Source organism: Dipteris shenzhenensis, chromosome 9 (assembly GCF_047967505.1).
Source record: "Dipteris shenzhenensis isolate YYH24624 ecotype China chromosome 9, Dip_SZ_1.0, whole genome shotgun sequence".
Lineage (NCBI taxonomy): Eukaryota > Viridiplantae > Streptophyta > Polypodiopsida > Gleicheniales > Dipteridaceae > Dipteris > Dipteris shenzhenensis.
Window position 1 is genome coordinate 41,166,618 of NC_141604.1, and position 24,626 is coordinate 41,191,243.

General features: G+C 47.1%; 1 protein-coding gene across 3 annotated transcripts in view; it reads left to right on the forward strand.

Moving 5' to 3' along the window:
- ABCC13 (multidrug resistance-associated protein 11) overlaps nucleotides 1-24,626 on the forward strand; it is a 340,660-nt gene that overhangs the window by 66,822 nt on the left and 249,212 nt on the right. For 2 of the 3 annotated variants that reach the window (XM_087378874.1, XM_087378875.1), the window contains exons 8-9: nucleotides 981-1,226; nucleotides 3,256-3,325. In XM_087378874.1, coding sequence (XP_087235000.1) covers nucleotides 981-1,226; nucleotides 3,256-3,325 — 316 coding nt within the window. Of the gene's footprint in view, nucleotides 1-980; nucleotides 1,227-3,252; nucleotides 3,326-24,626 lie in introns of all 3 variants that reach the window. The other variant, XM_087378873.1, reaches the window with a different exon arrangement.

Sequence of the window (24,626 nt, forward strand, 5' to 3'; positions counted from 1 at the left end):
GTAATGCCAGGAGATTTCAGCTGAGCAGTAGAGGTTGGATTCCCTCCAGAGCCCCCCATTGGGATAGCTTCTTCTCACCTCAGATTTGCGCAGGAATTTCTGGAGGAGGCTCTGGAAATCCCTCAGAAATAGAAAGATCACTCTTTTCTTTTGGCTTTCTATTCATGGAGGGATTGCAGTGAACCTGTGGAGATCACGATTTGGGGCTGATCCCACTTGCCCTCGTTGTCATTCTGCAGAGGAGTCAGTGCGACATTGCCTTTGGGACTACAATCAAGCGAGGATTGTTTGGAAGGGAGTTACTCGGATACTCAGCATTTGACTTGGGGCTCGGTCGCATGGTTATCCCTTACTGGGCCCCATGTGTTTTATGAGGGTGAGCCTTCTTCTTGGGCACTCTCGATCGGCCGACAGGTGATAGAGCCCTGCTCTCTTCAAGAGGTACCACATATTCCTTTCAGAGCTTCACATGTTTCAGTGGACACCTCTTGGGAGATTTTGGCTAGCATTTCCTCTTGGCACATTTGGAGAGCTAGATGCACAGAGGCCTTGGATGGCACCTAGATACACCCATCACAGGTGTTCACGGGTATTTGGAGTGATACGGTTCACACTTTGGTAGCCATATGGGCAAGCATGCAGGGCGCTTCACGGGCAGCCTCTTCTAGGAGGACTGTATTTCTTTGAGTTTGGAGGGGTTCTCCCTTTTTCTCGGAGGTTGCTACCGGATTGAGATGGCACTATCAGCCCCAATCCTTTCTTTTTGGCTCTTGAGCTTTTCATGCATTGCATGGTGTATCCCGTATTCCCGTATGGAGCTTGCTCTAACGGTTTTCTTTAATACTTAATAGAAGTCTCTTTTTTGAAAAAAAACTGGTAAGTTTGCAACTGTCTTTGGTTCAATCTGTTGAGCTAGGACGTCCACAGTATATGGTTTACAAAAACAAAAGTTGTTTCTAATATTTGTGAGTCTCTTCCAGGGAAAATCAGTTTGGGAAATTCTCTTCTTCACTTGGGTTACCCCCTTAATGGACCTTGGAACCCAACGTCAACTAGCATATGGAGACTTAATGATATTGCCTACAGACTTGGATCCCAAAATCTGTTGCAAAAGGCTATGGAAAACTTGGGCTGAGGAGCAAAGACTGTCTATACAGAGTCAATCTGTCTTTCGTGCTATATATAATGCTTATTTCTGGCCTTACCTGGGTATTGGGGTTTTGAAGGTATGAATATGACGCTCTTTACATTTATACACATACTGCAAGTATAGAAAGTGCATGTTTCTTAAGGAAGACTATATCTTGTGTACAGAATTGAAGTTGTCATTTGAAAAAATGCTTCATGGTGTCATGTTGCCAGTCAGTATGGCACTCTCCATACTTGTATATACTTTTGCAAGTGGTGATGCAAATAAATGAATTTACTAAGGAAAAAACCTAATGGGGAAAGACAAGAAGATCCTTCTAAGTCTGGCTACAATACGACATTGGGATAGTATTAATGGGCGAATTGACATCATTATATCAATGCTTCCAGATGCCTTTGAGATTGTGGATGAGGTTTATTCAGAGTCAAGTGGTTCTCCTTATAGAAAGTCTGATTCTGTTTCTATCTGAAATGGGCAGAGAGATGAGAAGACACAGTCCTATAGGTCGTCTTCCAGGGCAACGTGCTAAAATACAAATGAAACCTTTATCAGGTCTCTTGCTTTGCTAGAATCCTGCATCCCATACTCTTTTTCTTATTTCAAATTTGTATTAAGCAAGATGCACAGTGAAACTAACCATGTATGTTTTGCTTATTGTCCATGTTTGTGTACTTGTAGAAGAGAGTACAATTTCTATCTAGTACCTAGCTGTTCTTTCATGGCCATGTTACATTTTAAATATCTGGATCCTCTCTTACAGCCATATTGATTTGGTTGGGTCTAGTATGATGCTGTCTAGGTTCAAGCCAATCTATCATATATGTTAGCAACAGATCGAAAAGTCTCTTCTCTTTGGGCCCCTGATTGTAATGGAGAAGAGGTGTCAAATTGCAGGCAAGCTTTACCATTTTTTGGGTCCTCATTGTGATGGAGAAGAGGAGGTGCCAAATTGCAGGCATGTATAATATTCTCCCAACAGATCCTGATACAAATAAACCACCCCTATAGACTTGGGACCCACAAAAGTTATGAAAGGAAAAGATCAATCAATGCAAGGAATAACGTAGTATGACTTTTGCGTGTGCTTAACACAACTGCACATGCCACCTCAACATGGCAACATGGCATGGAACCACAAATTGGAGCACTCTCATTGGTAGATTAGGAAACACTAACTCGGGGAACTTTTGAGAGCCCAATTCCCCCCTAATCCATTTAAGTCATTGTGATCTACACCCTTTGCATATTCTTGGCATTGGAGCATCATTCATACATCTGCAAAGCATAATGAAAGCACTAGGGTGGTCCACCAATCTCCTTTGCATGGGAAAGAAGCAGTAGGAGATTATCTTGCTTGCATGAGGTTTGGCACTTGACCAAGGCATTGATAGGCAGCACACACTCGAAATCACAGATAACAAAGAATTACTCTCAAGACCTTGCTCACCAAGCCTTGGAACATTGTCATATAATGCCATTATCAAGGTGTCTAGGTTTCTCTTCATATATTGCTTAATGAACATATGTCTGGTTGTTAGGGAAGCTATCTTTCAAGGCCTCAGGCTAGATTAGTGGTGGTGAATTTCCACTGATAGAAAGAAGACTTGTCCCTTATGTGAGAATTAGAGCAGCAGTAGGTAACCCACATGCCACATGATTGGAAGAAGAGCCTGGCTTACCGCTATGGATTTCATTGCTAAATCTACTTTTCTATGCTCTAACACAATAGTTTCTTGTGAAGTGATGATTTTATTGAGAGATCTATATCTATTTTTTCACATAACACAATAGTGTCTTGTCAAGTAATGGGTTATTAAGAGTTCTATATCTATTTATACACACAACCAAATGATTAAAATGGAAGAACCATTATCAAGAGGAAAAAGAGAGGAAGATATTGATAACGAATCAGATTTAAAAACAAATATTTTTCCTTCAATGAAATAGATGGTGACGGGAGGAAGGGAAATGCTAGAGTGATAATGGACTCGTCGGCAATTTATTTTTCCTTTTTGAAAACCCTTTGCCAAAGTCCACGAGGTCTTTCAAGTCTTCATTTACTTTTTCCAACCAATAACCTAATTCTAAACTTTTTGTTGCAGCAGATTCTGAATGACACGTTGGGCTTTGCTGGGCCGCTTCTATTGAATGCAATTGTTCAAAATATGGAAGCTGGTAACATGCTAAGTTATTTGCTCACTCCTACAAGGCTCTCAATTTTCTATGTGAACAAAAATAACAATCACTGTAAATCTTAGAACATTGGATCAAAATAAAGGCAAGTGGATGGGGGATTTTTTTTGTGAAAATGTCTATATTAGATTGTAATTTAAATTATGTATGGCACATCTTCTATTTCTAGTCATCAAATACACTTTAATGGATCTTTTAAGGCAATGCACTACATTTGCTTTTCTTTCTCAGAAAAAGAACCTAAAGGATAGTTACAATGTACAGAAACTTAATAATGCATCAAATAGTTGTGATGAGAAATAGTCTATCAAAATGCAGTTGTGAACTCGACATGTGGAATTGGTGGAGCTGTGTATGGAGGTCAGCCACCTAGCCAGTCCATGGACCTCAATTCTTCAAAATGCATCTGGCATATCGGAGGTCCCTATCACCAAGGCTTCATATACCTTAGAAATAGGCATCCCATTTTTCTTATGGGATTTTGCCCTTGAACATTTGCCATGTATAGATCATAGGTGAGGTTCTAGTTGCCCTCTCCTTTCTCCCACTCATGCACTCATGGTTAACAGGCCCCCTCAATCATGAATGGTGGTTCTAACTCGCCATTGACTTCATCCTTACGTGCTCCATTTGTGATCCGTGGGTTCAATTCATCATTGGCTTTCACATTGCTGCGGCTTTGTTGTCCTTCAGCTTTTCACTGTGCAAATCTGATGTTGTTCGATGTTCGAATTAATCTGGAACTCCTTGTGTGGCTTCACTGCGTGGACATATGGTTCTTGGAGGACTTCTATCACACATTTTGATTATGTGTGATTTGTTTTACACCTTAGGAACTTGAGGCCTTTTGGAGGACCTTCTTTTTTCCTGGATTAGTTGCTAGTCCACATGTTCTTTATGCCAAGTGTTCTGCTCCTCTCTGCGTGTCCCAGCATATTTCACCATGGCAGCTGCTCTGATACCATGTTGTGAATTCGACTTGTGGAATTGGTGGAGTTGTGTACTGAGGGTGCCCCAACCTCGGCCACCTAGCCACTCGATGGATCTCCAGCCATCAAAATGGATCTGGGGTATTCCTATTACCAAGGCTTCATATACCTTGGAATTAGGCATCCCATTTTGCTTATGGGATTGTGCCCTTGAATATTTTCCAGATGTCTTTCATAGGCGAGCTTCTAGTTGCCCTCTCCTTTCTCCCACTCATGCACTCATGATTGCACATTTCTAACAAAGCTAGCTTCAAAGTTCTTATGGTACGATTTCCAAGTCATTGTCTTAGGATTTTATTTCTGTAAACTCAAATACAATACTGTTAAGGCTATGTGAATGCACCAGGATACACTTTTGGTCACAAAATTCCTTAGGTTAGTTATGCATTTGCCACCATTTGGATTTTGCTCCTTAACGAATAAGTGTCTTGAACCAAAGCACTACAAAAGTCGATGCAAGTAGCATGGATCACCACGTTGTTTCTACCTAGTACCTCCTGAGTCAGCATAGTTCAACCTTCTAGAGGAGTGAACTTTCATTTATAGGGAGTAGTATCCAAGCCTCAATGGTGTAAGAGCAACTAGGAATCTTTGCAAACCAACCTCTGTGTTCCACGGACCACGACCCCCCCTCTTTTGTGGGTTGTTTATTGTGGCTACTCTCTTTAAGAAGGTACTGTGGTTAGAACCTTCCTTCAGGCCTGTGTGCACGCTAGCAAAGGACGTCTTACTCACGAGAGCACCCACGGTGCTACCCGGACATAAACCGCCTACTACAGCAAGGGTCGCGGTACCACAAGAACTTGTTTCCACACCGGTTACAGCTACACAAGAACCCGCGTACACTACCTCAAAAGAGTTTTATCCGTGTGAACGCCACTGCGCCAATACACCCTTGACAACCAGGATGAGGCACAAACTCAACACGTGCTCTACTTGGCTAATGACACGCTATGCGGCCGCTCAACAATCGTCTACATAAGCATCGAGTGCAGGTCTAGGTGAGTTTGTACGGTAGGCATATCACCATTATGCACTAGCAGCTCACAAGTCCCTGGTATGCCAATGCACCCACTCACATTCACAGTCAGCAATAGGTGAATAAGGCTGGTACATCTCTTGCGCATTATCTTCATGAATTGCATTCTTGCATGCTGACCTCACAAGTCCATGCAACACCTAGTCCGCTCATCTCGTGTTTCCCTTCGCACGATATCCACAACATCATCCTTCTCCTTTTCCCTTTTTTTCCTTTTTTCCTTTTTTCCTTTTTTCCTTTTTTCCTTTTGTCCTTTTAACCTTCTTCCCCGCTTTTCCCTCTCTTCCCCCCCCCCCTCCCTCCCCTATATTGCTCAAATTTTGACAACTGCTATCCCTATGGCCGTTGCCTTTCTGCCATCCCGCCAACCATTGCTGCTATCCCCATGGCCCTCGCCTTTCTACCATCCCGTTGGCCGTCGCCTTTCTGCCATCCCCATGGCCCATTGCCCTATCTTCTATCCCGCCGACCATCGCCTTCTTGGTAACCCATTGACCATTGCCATAGTTCCCATCCCGCCGACCGTCGCCATAACTCCTATCCCCACGGCCCGTCGCCTTACGCCATCCCCCCCGATCGTAGGGATACCAAAAATTATAAAAGGAACCCCTATCCCCCGGGTCGTCACCTTAGCAAAAACAATTAAACTTTGCCAAATTTCTGCCAGACTTCCCCCAGCCCTCTGCCCTCTTCCAGCTTGCAATCTAGCCCCCAGTTAATGTCCTCAGGCTTCTCCTCTTCCACCGATTCTCTTCTCATGCAACTGCCCTCCTTCTTTCCCATGGATCCCAAAAATGAATTTTCCCAAATTCGAGACAGAGCTCGGCCTCCACCCCCCAATTCGATAGGTCATTGGCCCCTCTGAATCCCAAAGTACACCCTCAGGGACCATCCGAATGCCCTCCAACATTCTAGCAGAGGACCTACAAGCGGAGAAAGAGATATCGACACAACAGGCCACTCAGGATCCGCCTACAATGACTGTCACTACTCCCTCCTAGACATCCCAAAAGCACACTCCCGCCCCCACGCAAGGGGAGTACAAGATTGTGCGGGCTCAGATGCACTCGCCACCGCTTGCAGAGGCGTGGCTGCAGCAACTCAATGGGTGCGCCATCCACTTCCGATAGGCCTACGAGAGACACGACTACACCCTCCACTACCACAATGCGGCTGCGTATCAAGCACTCAAGGAGCTGAAGGTTCAAACCTCTCTAGCACTGACATGTCTTGGATCTGTGGCGGACCGCCTCCCCTATCACCTGGACATGAAAGCTGTTGGGAGAATTCCTCCAAGCCCGCAACTCCAACAACACCAACGTCAGCATTGTGCCCGATGCGACAGGCACCCCCCACTTCTACCACCTCAATGTGGATATGATGCGAGCTGCCTTCAGCCTCCCAATCATTGCCGATAAGTATGCCTAGAAGAAAAAGATGCCCGAGGCCCTCAACCAGATCTACAGATATGACCGGAAAGAAGAGCAAGGGGCGCTTCCACTTCTCTAAGATCATCAAGCCAGAGTTGGAGAAATCAGCACATGCTCTTCAATGGTTGACCTAGGTCAAGCATGCGGATCACCACCAATCCATGGTGCCCAACATCTTGGCAATATTAGTAGCCCCCCAGGTCACCAACTGGACGGAATTTGCAACCAGATGCAGGAGGACCTCAAGATGAACGGCGAAGTCCTCGGCAACCCTATGCTCTACATGCCAGTACTCTTCCATATGCTGCTGTAGCAACCGCCAATCAGATATTGGCTGGCTGACAAAGCCACCATAGGACCGACCTGTGCCAGCCAATGAGGAGGAGACAGTGGCTGTACCAAAGCAATCTCAAGGACAGAGCTGAGTGCCACCCCTGCAGCAGTCGCCTCGCTCAGCCACCCCTCCACAATCAACTACTCACCCAGTATGAAGACCGACAGGTGCAAGTATTCCTACACAAGCAGCACTGAATGGAGCACTCCGGATCCACGCTCCAAGGGCAAGGCCGTAGCCCAAGACCCCATCCACATGGACGACCTCCCTGGGGACGACGTTGTCCACATTGGCCTCCACCTCGGAGCCCAAGATACTGAGGCCACCTCCTCTGCATCCCAAGTCTTGGCCTCAACTACCGCCAACCCTCAGGAGACCGCCTCCTTCGTCACTGGCTTCTCCTCGTCCCCGTGGGCAGGGCTCACCGAAGCCCTTTAGTTTTGTAGTGCATCCCAATATCAGACCGCGGGTGGCTATAGCAACATGTCAGCTGAGCAGCTCTCCCATGCCGATCAGATGGAGCTCCACCAACTTGATGTGATGGCCCAACTCCCACATGTGGCACAAACGATTCTACAAAGGGGGCAAAAACATGCCGCCCAAGCTACAGGGCAAGCTACCCTCATAAGAGCGGAAGAGTATTGCAACAAGGCCGAAGAGCTGGAACTCTACGTCACAAAGCTCAAAGATGAACTTTTTGTCAGTGAATCCCTGGTCCAAATCCTCATGGACCAGTTCGACAAGACAAAATCTAGCCTCCGCACCGCAGAAGAACGCAAGTTGCAAGCCAAGGAGCAGTAAGCCAGACTTAGGTGGGATCTGCGACATGAAGATCCAGACCCTCTAGGATCTCTTGGCACATGAGCGTGCACTCACCGTCACAATGCAGGCAGAAAACGAGCAGCTGCATACCTTTGGCCACCCAAAGGAATCCATGTTGAAAGACAGGGAGCGATAGGAGTTCCAGATGTACCAGGAGGCCTCAGCCCAACTCGCCACGTACACCCCTACCCCATGCACCTTCCCCCTTAACCCTACAAAAGCACTTCGACGCCCTTCGTGCACAAAACCTCATCTTTCACATAGACCTCACCGTTCCCTTTCCTCCCAATGCACTCCAAACAATCCTCCGCCGCAATCCCGACCATTGCTGCCCCATCCTAGCCATGTCATACTTCTCTCTCGATCTTCAACCCGCCAGCTTCTCTCTGTGACCTTCATACCCTTGCTGCCCACCCCATCTTGTTCAACTTCCAAGCATGGTGCAAGGTTATCACAGAGTCCACCAATTACCCACAAGACGATGACGTGATGCAACTAAAAGCCCGATGAACTTAGCCCATGGGTCTGCACTCCCGACGGCCTCCAAGCCGATATCAATTGGATGCAGACCTACGGCCGGGCCTCAGCGGTCCAAATGCAAGGGCACCTAGTTGCATACCGCTCCACCACTTACCATCCCTCGGCATAATTATTCTATATAAGTGGGTACTACAAGGTCTCCAGGACTGTCTCAAGTCCTTGGTCAGCAATTTTGAAACACTCCACATAGCATATCCCGAAGAAGTTACTGAGTAGGAGGGACAGGAAGCCAATTTGCTACCTCTACGAGGCACCTTGGACCATTCTTAGTTACAGGCAGGAGATATTCCTGTTTCAGGCGTAGATGTGGTTGCCCTAGTCCCTCCACTTTCTTATCAGGAGGGGCAACCCATTTCTTCAGGGCCTATCACTGATGTTCCTGATCAGCCTCTCAGTCTCCATGAGCAGCCCCCTCCCTTCGTTAGTCACACTTCACCTCTTGATAGAGGTAAGGGGTTATTTCACCTACTTCCTTTAGTGCAGGGATTCTTCGCACTCCTATGCCAGTTCCCTCGTACAGTAACTCTTTTGCAGTACTCGCGGCAGAGTTTGAGACAGAGGAGTTTGTACCCTCTACCTTGGGGAAGCCGGTTATTGGGATTCCGTTGGACAGGGCTTCCCCCTCTACTGGAGCGGGGTTTCTTTCACCAGTTGATTTCCCTCCGCTTGACAAGAGGACTCTTTCACAGGAGAGGATTTTCTCCACCACCAAGTCGAATAGGGCATTTCACCCGGCCTCCTCCTCCCGTCGATGAGGATCGTTAGTTAGAACGTTCAGGACCTCGGTGGTATACTTCATCGACGCCGTAGGCAACTGATTCGTAACCAACTCCATCTAGGTGTTTCAGGTGGCCCCATTGATATCCTTATGCTCCAAGAGCATAAGCTGGATGGTAGAGATTGTGCCAAGTCAGGTAAGCTTCTTTTTTGCCATACTTTCTGGTCACCTGCCTTGGGCACCAAGGGAAGCATTTTGCATTTCTATTTCTTCTTTGATGCTTTCCTTGGTCATTGGACATGGAGTCATAGTCCCCTCCAGAGCACAGTGGGTTATTTTGCTGATTGTAAGTTTCAGATTTCCAGATCAGGCCGCCAGGGATGCCCTCTACCCCCTTTCTATTCTTATTTGTGGCTGAAGCTATGAGCCTCTATATTAGCGCTCAAGCTGATATTTTTGGGCTGAGACTTTCGTTGAGACAGGAAGAGGAGTTGCTGGACAGTGAGCTAGCAGATGACACAGCTATTTTTTTGGATGCCACTCCACAGACACTTACCTCTTTCAGGACAGCCTTGGATTTGTTTTGCATTGCAGCAGGGGCTCACATTAACTGGAACAAATCCAATGGTTTCTGGATTAGTGATGAGGACACTCCAGATTGGGGTGCTGATATTGGGTTTACTTGGATTCAGAGGGGTGTCTCCGTCAAATATCTTGGATGCCAAGTTGGGTGGACATTTCTCTAGCACAACAATTTGCTCCCGTGTTGGAGAGCATCAAGAGGAAACTCCTATTTTGGAGTTCGGCCAGACTTGACCTTGCATCCAAAGTGGTGGTTGTAAAGCAGGTACTGTTGGCTACAGTCTGGTGGTTTGTTTGCTCTTGTTGGTGCCGATCTACAAGCAGTATCACTCAACTCAAGAGACCTATCAGGAATTTTTTGTGGAGTGGATTAGACGGCACTTCAGATGTGATAGCCAGGGTGGCTTGGGAGACTCTTATTCTACCCACTAAGGAAGGGGGTCTCAATATTATTGATCCAAACTTGCAGTGTAGAGCTTTGCTCTGCAAGATGGTGGTCAGAGGTTTGATGCCTGGTCAGGACCCATGGAAGGATTTTTTCTTACGCAGTATATAGACATGCACACCTTCTTAGGGGGAGATTGGATGGACAGTCCTAGATGGATCTTTACGTCAGCCCATCTCAGATCTCCTACCTCCCCTCTCATGGCTACCATTCTGAAAGCTTGGGACAACTTCAGAAGTACTCTTTGGAGAGTTCCACCCTCCTTTCGTGAAGAAATTGATAGGAAGCCCGTCATGTGGAATGATTGCATACTAGATGAGCATGGCAGATCCCTGGGCATGTCACACTACATGCAGTGGTCTAGATGGGAGTTGGGCCCTGCATCCACAGTGGGTGCTTGGAAAGCTTTCAGAATGCTTTCAAAGGATCAGAGAGCTCGTTCAGTTAGTCACCTCAGAGGAAGTGCAGCCCAGGATGCAGCAGATAGATGTAGCCATACAGAAAATTTTCCTATCCACCTGGTTGGGGACTTTTATGAGGACAGATATCCCTCTGCAGGTTATAGCCTTGCGGGATGCACATGAGGATACCCTTCTCTTTCAGGTTCATGCAGGAGGCTGACTCCACAGATCTTCAAAGGACATTCTCTTGGAGGCTCCTTTTCAGCCTATCAGGATTGCAGGATACATGGAGATGGGTAGAGACTCACAGTGGTATCTTGATCCAGACCCCGTTCTCCTGGCTCTTGGATCTTGGAGGCTTTGGTTGTATGCACGCTCCCCTATTAGATCCTTGCAGTGGGATCACGGGAAATGGGAGTGGATAGATGAAGGACGCCGAGAGAAGAGCATCCCCTTCTTTCGTTACACGGTCAGAAATGCCAGGAGATTCCAGCTCAATTGTAGAGGTTGGAAGCCCTCTAGAGCTCCTCATTGGGATGCTTTTCAGATTTCTGCAGAGATGCAGAAAAACTTTTGGAGGAGACTTTTGAAATCCCTCAGGAATAGGAAAATCACATTATTCATATGGCTTACTATTCATGGAGGGATTGCAGTGAACCAGTGGAGATCCATCTTACGCTCTCAATCTATCACGGGGCAGGCGCACACAATTTTCTCCCAGCCAACCTCGGTGGTAGCAAGACCTCATAAAAAAATCAACAACGTGAAGGCTCAAGCTTGCAAATTCCACCAAGCCCCAAAATTCCCTAGATGGATCTAGTATGCCACATGTCTACATTTGAGGGCCTCTTCTCAATGCAGGAGGCAGAGTCCACAGATCTTCAGAGGACATTCTCTTGGAGGCTCCTTTTCAACCTATCAGGATTGCAGGATACATGGAGATGGGTAGAGACTCACAGTGGTATCTTGATCCAGACCGCGTTCTCCTGGCTCTTGGATCTTGGAGGCTTTGGTTGTATGCACGCTCCCCTATTAGATCCTTGCAGTGGGATCACGGGAAATGGGAGTGGATAGATGAAGGACGCCGAGAGAAGAGCATCCCCTTCTTTCGTTACACGGTCAGAAATGCCAGGAGATTCCAGCTCAATTGTAGAGGTTGGAAGCCCTCTAGAGCTCCTCATTGGGATGCTTTTCAGATTTCTGTAGAGATGCAGAAAAACTTTTGGAGGAGACTTTTGAAATCCCTCAGGAATAGGAAAATCACATTATTCATATGGCTTACTATTCATGGAGGGATTGCAGTGAACCAGTGGAGATCCATCTTACGCTCTCAATCTATCACGGGGCAGGCGCACACAATTTCCTCCCAGCCAACCTCGGTGGTAGCAAGACCTCATAAAAAAATCAACAACGTGAAGGCTCAAGCTTGCAAATTCCACCAAGCCCCAAAATTCCCTAGATGGATCTAGTATGCCACATGTCTACATTTGAGGGCCTCTTCTCAATGCATCATTTACCCCTCTCTTGGGAAAACATTGAAATCATTTGCCCCTTGGCACATTTAATGCATTTAGACCCCTTAGCCTTAGATCCACCTAGTCTTGTGCCATGTCACCCTCACCAAGGACCTTGACCTTAATTCCTTTTTTATCATTTCCGTAAAGCCCGAACAAATATAATACAAACATTGATCCTTTAAGGGAAAATGTCAACTGACCCTTCCGAGGTCATGTTGCCTCAACTTGAGCGTAACATTCCTTCCCTCTTCAGGCATCAGCGTCCTCGATGATAAAGTCTGGGAACACTCTCCGTAATTGGTATATGGATTCCCAGGAGCCCATCTGACTATGCATATACAATTAGAATGCCTAATGGAAGTTCAACTGAAGTATGGGACCAAAGGGTTACCGAGTTGGAACTTCGAATTCATGACTATACTGAGAAGCTTGATTTTGAAATGACAAAGCTTGCTCACGCAGACATAGCCCTGGATAAGGCTTGGCATTCTAGGAAGAATCCAGCCATAGATTGGAAAAAGCACATTTATCAATTCAAGATGAATGATGTGCTGTATGTCTTACGAGGTGAAAAGATATACCTCAAGGACTGTTGGTTTCTGTAATGGAAGTTCGAAAAGCTCAAGAAGAGTTTTTGTTTCTTTGTATAGCATCAGTAGAGCCGATTGATGGTCCTTCGGCTAGCACTGATGTTACCCAAAATGGAGAGATGGTCAAGCTGGCTGATCAAATAGTAGAGGAGTTCTTTGATTGTCTTAGGAATGAGTTACCTTATGGGTTACCTCCAGAGCGCAATGTTCAGCATAAGATTGAACTAATCTAGGGGCAAAACCTGTAAATAGACCTCCCTATAGGTTAAGTTTTACCGAAGAAACGGAGGTGCGAAGACAACTGGAAGAATACCTTAAGCTGGGATAAATTCAATCCAGTTTCTCGCCTTTTGCTTCGCCAGTGATTTAAAAAAAAAAGAAAGATGATAACTTTTTGCCTCGGTATAGATTACAGAGCATTGAATAATATCACTATTAAGCACAGGTATCCGATGGCTTGGATCGATGATTTGTTAGATGCGTTACATGGGGCCATAATTTTCAGTAAGATAGATCTTAAATGTGGCTGACATCTGAACTGTATTAGAGCCGAGGATGTGCATAAAACCCCTTTTAGAAGCAGGTTTGGACATTATGAGTTTTTGGTAATGCCGTTTGGACTTACCAATGCTCCAGCTACATTCGTCATGCTTATGAACGATTTACTACGTCCGTATATTGGCAAGTTTGTAGTACATTTTATTGACGATATTCTTGCGTTCAGCAAAAGTATTGCTGAGCATCACGAACACTTAAGAATAGTGTTCAATACTTTGAGGAAAGCCAGTCTTTATGTAAATAAAAAGAAAACTGTACTGTGTATAGTAAGACTTGAATATTTAGGATTCATTATTACTCCTGAGGGGATAGAAATGGATCCGAAGAAAGTGGCTGCAATACTGACTTGGCCTATCCCTCAAAGTTTGACTGCTTTGCGATCATTCTTGGGATTTGTCCAATTTTATCGAGGATATTCCGAGTATCGCCATTGACTGATCTGACCTCAGATAAAGTACCTTTTATATGGGGACAGAATCAACAAGAAAGTTTTAACACCATAAAACAAGCTGTGGTCTCAGGACTGGTGTTAAAAATAGTTGATCCCCAGAAACCGTTTTTCCTTGAAACCGATGCAAGTGGCATTGCGGTAGGAGCAGTTCTCCTCCAAGAGGGAAGGCCAGTAGCCTTTGAAAGCAAGAAGCTTTCTCCGTCTCAATGAAATTAGCCAACTCATGAATTAGAGTTGTATGCTGTTGTCCATGCTTTGAAAACATGGAGACATTATTTGTATGGGTGAGAGTTTTATGTTGCTGTTGATCATGATACTCTGAAACATTTTTGTAAACAACCTGACTTGAGAGGCCGCCAAGCTAGGTGGGCAGAACTCATGCAAGAGTTTAACTTGACGATTCGGTACCAAAGAGGGAAGGATAATAAAGTTGATGCGTTGTCACGCATTATGCATAATATGAGTTTCACGGTATTAGAGAGTGCTCTAATGACCGAGATTAGAGAAACTCAAAAGGTGGACGAGTTCGTTCAGAGCCTTTAGCCTAAGGCTCATGTATTTAAACCCAGGGAAATGGGTAACCTAGCATCCAGAAAAGGCCAAACTTATGCAAGATATACCATAAGAGATGGCATGCTGAAAAGAAATGGCAAGGTAGTAGTACCTAATCAGAATGATCTCAGGCAAAGAGTCATTCAACAATGCCATGATAGCCCATGTGCGGGACATCCAAGAGTCGAGTAAACATATGATCTCGTGAAGCGATATTTCTTTTGGCCGAAAATGAAAAAACATATTCATGAATATGTGACACGTTGTTTTTCATGTCAGGTAAGTAAGGTAGAGCGGGTAAAGCCACTTGGACTTTAACAGCCTTTGGAAATACCACTAGGTAGGTGGGAGAGTATTTCCATGGACTTTATTGTAGGTCTGCCTATGGCACAAGGTGGATATGATTCTATCGTTGTGGTAGTTGATCGTCTTACAAAGATGGCTCACTTCATTTCAACTAGAGAGTCTGTTAGTGCCCCGCAAGTGGCGGATTTGTTTATTAAACATATATTTTGTTTGCATGGATTACCCAAATCCATAGTGTCAAACACGATGTCAAATTTACCAGTCATTTTTGGACTGCAGTGTTTGAGACACTAAGGACTGAGTTGGGAATGAGTAGCGGGGATCATCCAGAAACGGATGGTCAAAACAGTCTAGTAGTCTGAAAACAGGTAAAAGTTGAGCTGCTGCTCCTCCCCGTGAGCTACTGCCCCCCCCTTCTCCCTCTCTCAGCCAGCCCCCTCTCCCTCTCCCTCTCCCTCGCTGCCCCCCCCTCTCCCCCCCTCACTGCTCCTCCTCTCCCTCCCCTCTCGCCAGCCCCCTCTCCCTCCTCCCTCACCCTCCCTCTCCCCTTCCTCCTCCTTGCCCTCCCTCTCCCCCCCCCCCACTACCCCCTACCTCTCTCTCGCCGCCCAACCTCTCCCCCACCCGTCAGCCCCCCCGCCCCCCTTCTCCTCCCCCGTCCCCTCCCCCGTCATCCCTCTCCCTCGCCAGCCCCCCCCCCCCCGCTGCCCCCCTCCCCACTGCCCCTTTCTCCTCTCCCCTCCCCCGCTGCCCCCCTCCCCGCTGCCCCCTTCTCCTCCGCCCTCCCTCTCCCCCGCCAGCCCCCCCGCCCCCTTCTCCTCCCCCGCCCCCCTCCCTCGCCTTCCCTCTCCCCCCCCGCTGCTCTCCCCCTCCCCGCTGCCCCCTTCTCCTCCGCCCTCCCTCTCCCAAGCATCGATTGGCGGAATGGATCCCCATTCAGCCAATCTCTGTCCACCTCCACCGGCCGCAAGAACCGTCATTTTTTCAGAAGACGAGCTGCAGCAACTCAAGAAAGATGTGGAATTAGAGGGCTCCACATCACTTTTCGCCCGCATCTTTGGGTCACACCCTTCCAGATCACAGGCTAGAGACTGGATGCTGGTGGCATTACCAGGAGACCTCGCCCCTCACCTCAGGGATATTCGACTTTTGGGACGTGGATTCTTCCAAGTGGTTTTCGACTCCCAGGAGTCCACAGCCCTTGTTCTCAAAGCTAATCCCCTGGCTTTGGGTTCAAGGAGAATCTTTCTTTTGCCCTACACCTTGGGTTGGGCTTCGATCCGGTCGAGGAGGACAGGCAGGTCACATCACTGTTCATTAGGTTTCCTGGTCTTCCTCAGGTCTACCATCGACTGCTTGCCACTATTGGAGCCACATTCGGAGTGGTCACGGAGATCCCCTCCCTTCCTGGCATGCCTTCTTCCTTGGCAGAGGCAGTCAGTGCAGACGGGGTGCCTCGTGTTAGGGTCATTGTCTCTGACCCTAACATCTCAGATGACCACATTATGCTTCAGCGTCGAGACGGCTCTCTCTTTCAATAGAGAGTCAAGATTTCAGGTAGACAGGACCAGTGCAGGATTTGCAGGACCCTTGGGCACTTTGCTAGAGATTGCCCAAGGAAGAGAAAAAGACCCAAGAGGTCTTTAGGTGCGGCTCCCTCACGTACTACCACGACTGCACCTCCCCAGCACCTTGTACCACGCACTCCAGGACCACCAAGAGCAACAGGGTGCCCTGCTTCGCGCACCCCAGGATCACCAGGGGCAGTAGGGCGCCCAATGCCCGCAGCACACCCAGTACCACGATGGAGAGCTATCAAAGCGGCTCCCTTACCTCAGGAGGAGACTTTTGATCCTATTCAGACAGACGCCTTCCAGACTCCAGAGGTGGATGTTGCTGCAGCCCCAGACACTACAGTTCCACATCAGGAGGGGCCTTTAGATCCACCAGCCCCAGTCACTTTGGTTTCTGACCCCTTGGTTTCTGACCAGGAGGGGACTACAGGTACTTCTTTACCACAGACTGTTCCTGCCACAGTCAGGACAACCGAGAAAGTGCAGGCGCAGATGAGGGCTCCTGATTTTTCTTCACCCCATCCACAAGCCTCCTCAACCCCTAGCTCCAGTTCTGCTGATAGAGGTCTGGCAGGTCCTTCTCCTCCATCTTCCACGAGTGCAGGTCTTCTTCGCACTCCTCGGCCAGACTTGCTTATTAGGAATTCTTTTTTGGCACTGGCAGATTCGGCGACTTTCATGGATGATGAGGAGTCTGTGCCCTTAGCGATGCCTAGCCGCTTTCTTACATGAGATGACTCGCCACCGAGATACCTCTCTCCGAGCACGGCGACACGCACAACACACACAACGTGAGGACACCCAGCGGCCCATCACTGATTTCTTCAGTCACTGGATACCTCTCCTCAGTCTAGCCGACGACGCGAACGTGAGCGAGAGCCAGAGCCACGACAGCTGCGCCAGCGGACAGACTCACACATCCGGGTCCATGACATCTCGTCTCTGCTCTCTGCCCGCCCCACCAGTGTGCCGTTGCCCTCATCCACAGGGCCACCCGCCGCCCCCGACGACCGAGCTCGACTAGGCCGCGTGACGTCAGAGGCCAATCATCTATCGCAGGGTTTTTTCCGGCCTCCCATCTAATGGCCCCTCTATGATTGGTCTGTGACGATCACCACTCGCACATATATATTGTATCTCCCCCCTTTGCCCCATTTTTGGTGCCCCCCCCTTCTTTTTTGTATCATCTGGAGGTAGACACATATTTTTTGTATCAGGACTAGACACACCGTCCTTCATAACCTCTTTTTTTGTAGAAACGGTTGGCTGGCCCGTTTTGAGACCGCCACCGTTATGCTCATTGTATCAGTTATCTTAAGTCTCATAGACCTCCACAGTCTCCCGAAGACTTTAATAAACTTTCTTTCTTTCTTTCTTTCCTCCACCTTAGGGGTCCCTGTCATTGGGATTCCTTCTGACAGGGCCTCCTTTTCAGCAGGTGTGGGAATCCTTTCACGTGTTGAGTTTCCTGCCCTCAGCAAGAGTGTTTCGGCCCAGGGGAAGCTGGTCTCCTCTACTAGGTCGGGTAAGCCTTTCCATCCAACATCCTCCTGTCGATGAGGATAGCCAGTTGGAACATACAGGGCCTAGGCGGAGTTCCACACCGTCACCGTAGGCAGCTGATCCGGAACCAGCTTCATCCAGGCGTCACTGGAGGTGCTATTGATATCCTTTTTATCCAAAAACACAAGCTGGATGCCAGTGATTGGCAAACTACTTTCAGGACATACCTTCTGGTCGCCTGCTATGGGCACAAGGGGAGGTACTTGCATTTCGGTCTCTCTTTCTATTCTCCCCTTGGTTGCTGGTCATGGTATTATCTCCCCTTCTAGAGCTCAATGGATCATTATTTTGATTGGAGGGCATAAGATTGGTCTTCTCAATCTTTATGCTCCCAACAACAGAGGGGAGCGGATCTCCTTTTGGAAGGAGTTACTCTCTTGGGCCCCCATTGCAGATTCTTGGATCATTGGTGGCGACTTCAACATGGTTGAGTTGCCTTAGACAAAAAGGGAGGCAGACAGGGTGGAATTCATTCTTTGGAGAGGGCAGCCTGGGATGCCTTTCTCTTTCAGTTTAGTGGCAGAGACACTTGGTTGGATGATGCCTTTCATATTATGCCACAGTCACTCCTGTACTCTTGGTCGAACAGGAGAATACACATGCCCATTCATGCATGGATTAACAGATTTTATGTAGACGATTGGGCACTTGACAGAGGAGGATCTGTATGCATTTCTATTGGGGTTTCCACCTCAGATCATTTTCCAGTGGTGTTGCAGATTCTTGAGCCTCATCGGAGAGGACGCTCTGCCAGTGTCAGGATTCCGGATGCTTTTTATGCAGAGGAGAGCCTCACGGAGGATATTTTACAGTTTTGGGTTTCTCACATACTGGGTGGAGCTATCCATCCATCTCAGGTAGCTGCAGCCTTATCCGGAATTAGTGACTATTATCATACAGTCGCTGATTCTAGGAGACGTAAGATTCTCAGATGTGAGATTGGTATACGCCAGCAGTTAGCGTCCCTTCACAGGGAAGAGCAAAAGATGCCCACAGATGCTTGGATTCAGGAGCTCATTTGCAGACATTGTTGGATCAGAGAGTAGAGTATGCCTTTCATGCACGAGAATCCTTTTGGATTTAGATGGGTGGCAGGGTCAACAAACACTTTTTCTCTACTCATGGGCCCAGACATAGTAGAGATAGTGTTTCGCAGCTTGTTGACTCAGACGGGGTGTTACAGTCAGATCCTGATGCTGTCATGCGTGTAGCTTCAGATTTTTTTGCATCCCTTCTTACTGCAGATCCAGGCACACAGGCCATTAATGATGCCAGAGAGGTTATTTGGCAGTGTATCCCTGTATTGGTGAAGGATGAGATATATGTTTCTCTGGATGCACCTTTCACCAATGCAGAATTCAAGATTGCATTACTTGCATTGGTGAAAGGGGCATCCAGAGAAACATATATCTCATCCAAAGGTGCACAAGGGCAAGTGCCCAGGTTCAGATGGACTTACCTCCTCCTTTTTTATTACTTTTTGGGAGCAGATTGGTGATCACATTACATCAGCCCTGCAGGGCGTGTGGGACTGTGGTGAGATGCCGGACTCACTTACAGATGGTCTCATTCATCTCATGCCAAAGGGGGGTAGTAGGAATCTTGTGTCTCAATGGAGACCCATCACTCTTTTGGGCACTTTTTACAAGATTCTGGCGAAAGCCATCAGTCTGCGGCTACAGGTTTTTCTTCCAAATTTGATTCATGACACGTAGACAGGGTTTGTGCATGGCAGAAGTATTTTTGATAATATTTTCTCATTTTGGGAGGCCTCGGAATGGGCCATGCAGAGCCGCCAGAGATTGGCCATTCTACTCTTGGACTTTGAGAAAGCTTATGACAGAGTAGACTAGGATTTTTTAGAGGGTACTCTCTCTCGCTTTGGTTTTTCAGATGCATGGATTAGAGGAGTATCCTCTCTCTACAGATCAGCCCATAGCCAGTTGCTCGTTGGGGGGGTAAGAGGGGACAGGTTTCAGATTTCCAGATCCGTTCGCCAGGGATGTCCTCTTGCCCCGTTTCTTTTTCTGTTTGTGGCGGAAGCTATGAGTATCTACATTAGATCTCAAGCTGATATTTATGGGCTGAGGCTTCCTATCCGCCGGGAAGAAGAGCTCTTGGATAGTGAGTTGGCAGATGACACGGCTATTTGTTTGGATGCCTCCCCCAGGACACTCACTTCCTTCCGGACAGCCTTGGATTTGTTTTGCACGGCTGCAGGTGCACACATTAATTGGCATAAATCCAGTGGTTTTTGGATTTGCAAGGATGACACCCCAGATTGGGGTAATGATATTGGCTTCACTCGTCTACAGAGGGGCTTCTCCGTCAGATATTTGGGCTGCTAGGTTGGGGTGGGCATCTCTCCCTCACAACAGTTTGCTCCGATGTTGGAAAGCATCAGAAGAAAGCTCCTTTTCTGGAGCTCAGCCAAACTTGACTTGGCCTCCAGGGTGGTGGTGGTTAACCAGGTTCTTCTAGCCACAGCATGGTTTGTATGCTCTTGTTGGTGCCACTCTAGGGATTGTATCACTCAGCTTAAGAGGCCTGTACGAAACTTTTTATGGAGTGGTCTAGATGGCACAACTGATGTTACAGCCAGGGTGGCTTGGGAGACCTTGATTCTTCCTACAAGAGAAGGGGCTTTGAATATCATCGACCCAGATCTACGGTGCAGAACTTTACTCTGCAAGTTCGTTGTGAGAGGACTTATGCCAGGACAAGAGCCTTGGAAGGATTTTTTTATCAGATGCATACAGTCTCGCACGCCCACTTCAGGAGAGGATTGGACACATAGTACTAGATGGGTTTTCACCACAGCCCACCTCAGGTCTCCCTCTTCCCCTCTTATGGTTGCTATCCTGAAAGCATGGGCCAGCTTCAGGAGTACTCTTCGTAGGATTCCCCCATCCACCCGTGAAGAGATTGAAAGGCAGCCTATCATGTGGAATGATAGGATTTTGGATGAGCTTGGCAGACCACTTGGAGCTTCTCCTTACATGCAGTGGCCAAGATGGGAGAGGGGCCCTGCATCTACAGTGGGAGCATGGAAAGCCTTCAGGAAGCTTCCTGCAGACCAACAGGCCTAGATGGTTCTTAATCTCAGAGGGAGTGCAGGGAGAGTCCAACAGATTGATGCAGCCTTGCCCTTGGATTGGGTGGACACAGATGACATGCCTATTACTTGCTCCACCTGGATGGGGGCATTTTCTAGATTGGGAGTTCCTTTACAAGTGATTGCTTTTCTTGACCCACATGAGGATGCCTTAGTATTTGATGTTTCTTCGGGGGGCAGGCTGTCCAGATCCACAGACGATATCTTGTTGGAGGTACCGTTTCAGCCAGTCAGGATAGTGGGCTTCATGGAGCATGGCTCTCTTTCACAGTGGTACTTGGATCTTGACCCGCTTCTCCTCGCCCTTGGCTCATGGAGGCTGTGGCTCCATGGAGGTGTCCCAATTAAGTTTTTGCAGTGGGACCCTGGGGAATGGGAATGGATAGATGAAGGGCACCGAGAGAAGGGCATCCCCTTCTTTCGTTACACGGTCAGTTATGCCAAGAAATTCCAGCTCAGCTCTAGGGGTTGGAAGCCTACCAGAGCTCCTCATTGGGAGAACTTTCAGATTTCTGCTGACTTGCAGAGAATTTTTTGGCAGAGGCTTTGGAAATCCCACCGGAATAGAAAAATCACTCTCTTCTTTTGGCTTTTTATTCATGGTGGGATAGCAGTGAACCATTGGAGATCCAAGTTCGGAGCTGACCCTTCTTGCCCTCGCTGCCTTTCTGCTTTGGAGACAATACAGCATTGCCTATGGGATTGCAGACATGCGAGAATCATATGGAAGGGGATTGCAAGACTTTTCAGCACTTTTGTTCGCCTACCTTTCTATATGACTTGGGGATCAGTGGCTTGGCTTACTCTTTCAGGGCCCCAGGTATTTTTTGAGAGACTTGACTCCTCTTGGGCTCTTCACATCCGACGACACCTTGTGGAGTCGTGCTCTCTAGAGGATGTTCCGGCCACTCTTTTCAGAGCTGCTCCCTCCTCGGTTGACTCTCCATGGGAGATCCTAGCTAGCATTGCAACATGGCACATTTGGAGAGCCAGATGCACTGAGGCTTTGGAGGGTTCTCAGGTTCATCCTTCTCAGATCTTGGCCAGTACTTAAACAAATACGATACACACTCTGATGGCCATTTGGGCGACCATGCAAGGATCATCTCGAGCAGCCTCCTCCAGGAGAGTTACTTTTCTTAGAGATTGGAGAGACTCTCCCTTCTTTGCTAAGACTTCTACAGGGTTGAGATGGCATTTCCAGCCTCAGCCTTGGTTTTTTTCTACCTCATTCCTCTGAGGTGTTTTTATTACATGCTTAGCATGGTGTATTTCCGCACAGAGCTTGCTCTAGCGGGTTTCTTTCTTACTCAATAGAAGTCTCTTTTTTTGGAAAAAAAAAGAAGAAACGGATGGTCAAACAGAAAGAATCAACCAAATTTTAGAGAATATGCTTAGAGCATATGTGTCATTGAGGCAACATACATGGGACAAGTGGTTGCCATTGTTAGAATTTGCCTACAATGATAGAAAACATTCCTCTACAGGATTCAGTTCGTTTGAGCTGAACTATGGTTATAGACCAGCGAATCCAACTACAGTTGGAGTACCTCAGAAAGTGGCTAGTGCAGCAAACTTTGTGGTTCAGATGTGGGAGATGCTAGCACTTGCGAGAGCTAACATCCGCCAAGCTATGGATAGAGCGAAGGCGTATGCGGATGAAAACAGATCAGTTAGAGAATTTAAGGAAGGAGAAAAAGTTTTTCTCAGAGTTTCTTCGCAGTCTAAGTCTTTGACTGCAGGAGAGTGTGCTAAGTTATCACCCCGATACTGTGAGCCATGGTTAATTCTAAAAAGAATAGGCAAGGTAGCCTATAAATTAGAATTACCACAGGGTTGTAAGGTGCACCCAGTATTTCATGTTTCTCATTTAAATAAATTTTTGCATACAAGTGACTCACTAATCGAGGGTGTTGTTTTGTTTCAGGAGATAGAGGATAATGCAGGACGCAAACCAACAAGAATTCTGGACCGAGGAACAATGCAAGTACGCAATCGAAAAATACCCACGGTGTTGGTTGCATGGCATGGTTTACCTCTATCAGAAGCTACCTAGGAATTTGTATATCAGTTACGGAGAGTGTTCCCAGACTTTATCATCGAGGACGCTAATGCCTGAAGAGGGAAGGAATGTTATGCTCAAGTTGAGGCAACATGACCTTGGAAGGGTCAATCGACATTTTCCTTTAAAGGATCAATGTTTGTATATTTAATTGGGCTTCAGGTAAATGATAAAAAAGGAATTAAGGTCAAGGTCCTTGGTGAGGGTGACATGGCACAAGACTAGGTGGATCTAAGGCTAAGGGATCTAAATGCATTAAATGTGCCAAGGGGCAAATGATTTCAATGTTATCCCAAGAGAGGGGTGATGCATTGAGGAGATGCCCTCAAATGTAGACTTGTGGCATACTAGATCCATCTAGGAAATTGGGGCTTGGTGGAATCTGCAAACTGGAGCTTTCATGTATGTGGACTATTCTAAGAGTTTGCTACCACCGAGGTTGGCTGGGAGGAAATTTATATGTGCCTGCCCCGTGATAGATTGTTAAAAACTGATGATGTGAAGCGAGTTAAAGATAGTGATCGTCATAATAGGGGCTAGGATATCAATCCTGTATGCGACATTCTCGGTGCATAAACCCTCATGATCTTTTGATCGGCCATTGTGAAGCTTCATGACCGCATCTTTGACTCCCCCCGTAGTTAATAGATTGCAAGAAGTCTTCGGTGATCCAATATTTTGTATTTTTGTTTTCTTCCGTCATTCTTTGCAGCAATTGCTCTTCGATTGTTTGCATAGATGAGGATGTATGTTGTCCTACATGGACATTTTCGCTTGATGTATCATTTCAGCTTGCTAGTTTTTTTCCTGGATATCTATCTTGTAATATAAAGCATTTAGAGTTTTCACAAAAAAAGTGTGTGAAAGATCAGGAGTGGGGCTAGTTGGGGATGTCATATAATTTGCGGGCGTAGTTGTGCCAGACCTGAGTATCAATGAGTGGTGAGGGGAATCACCATTCAAGAAACCATCGCCAAACGTCTTTGGAGTTATTGCTAAACAGGATGTAATTCATCCTCGTTCGACGAATAAAGTTTCATTTCTCTTGGCAAACTAGATGGTGATACCCGCGTAAGGTGTCCCAGTTCGCTCGTCGGTAGGCCATGTTTGGACTTGAATCAGAGTTGTTGGGCAACGAGCCTTAAACTCTTCATTGTACTAGCTATTACATGGCACAGACCCTAGAGGCGTTGGACAGTTAGAGCATGTGGTGTACGGGAAGGCGTGAAAGGCAGCCTCGTGCAATGATCGGCAAAGCAGCCCGGTCCTCTAGGAGAGGTATGTGGTCAATATGGTGAGTAGAGTGTGGAGTCGTACATAATATCTTGGTGAGAGGCTGTGATCAAAGTATATGTTGTGATAAGTAGTGTAAGTGGGTGGTGTGGTAGGTGGTGTAGCAAGGCGAGGAGAGGTGATATTAAAGAAGAGATATGTATGATCAGCCCCAAGGGGAGGTGGTGAAATAGAGAAGTCCGTGATGTGTGATGTGAAGGCAGGGGATCCCAAGATATAATCAACCATGCTAGACACCCCTCCATGTGGAAAGCAGGTGAAGCCATTGGAGGAGGGCCATCGCTCAAGACAATTATAGAGAATGAGATCATGCGCCATACCTAGATGGAGTGCATTCCCATCTATCAACGGACCCTCGTGAACTGATAGTGTCAGTGAGATCTATGTCGGGAAGTAAAACAA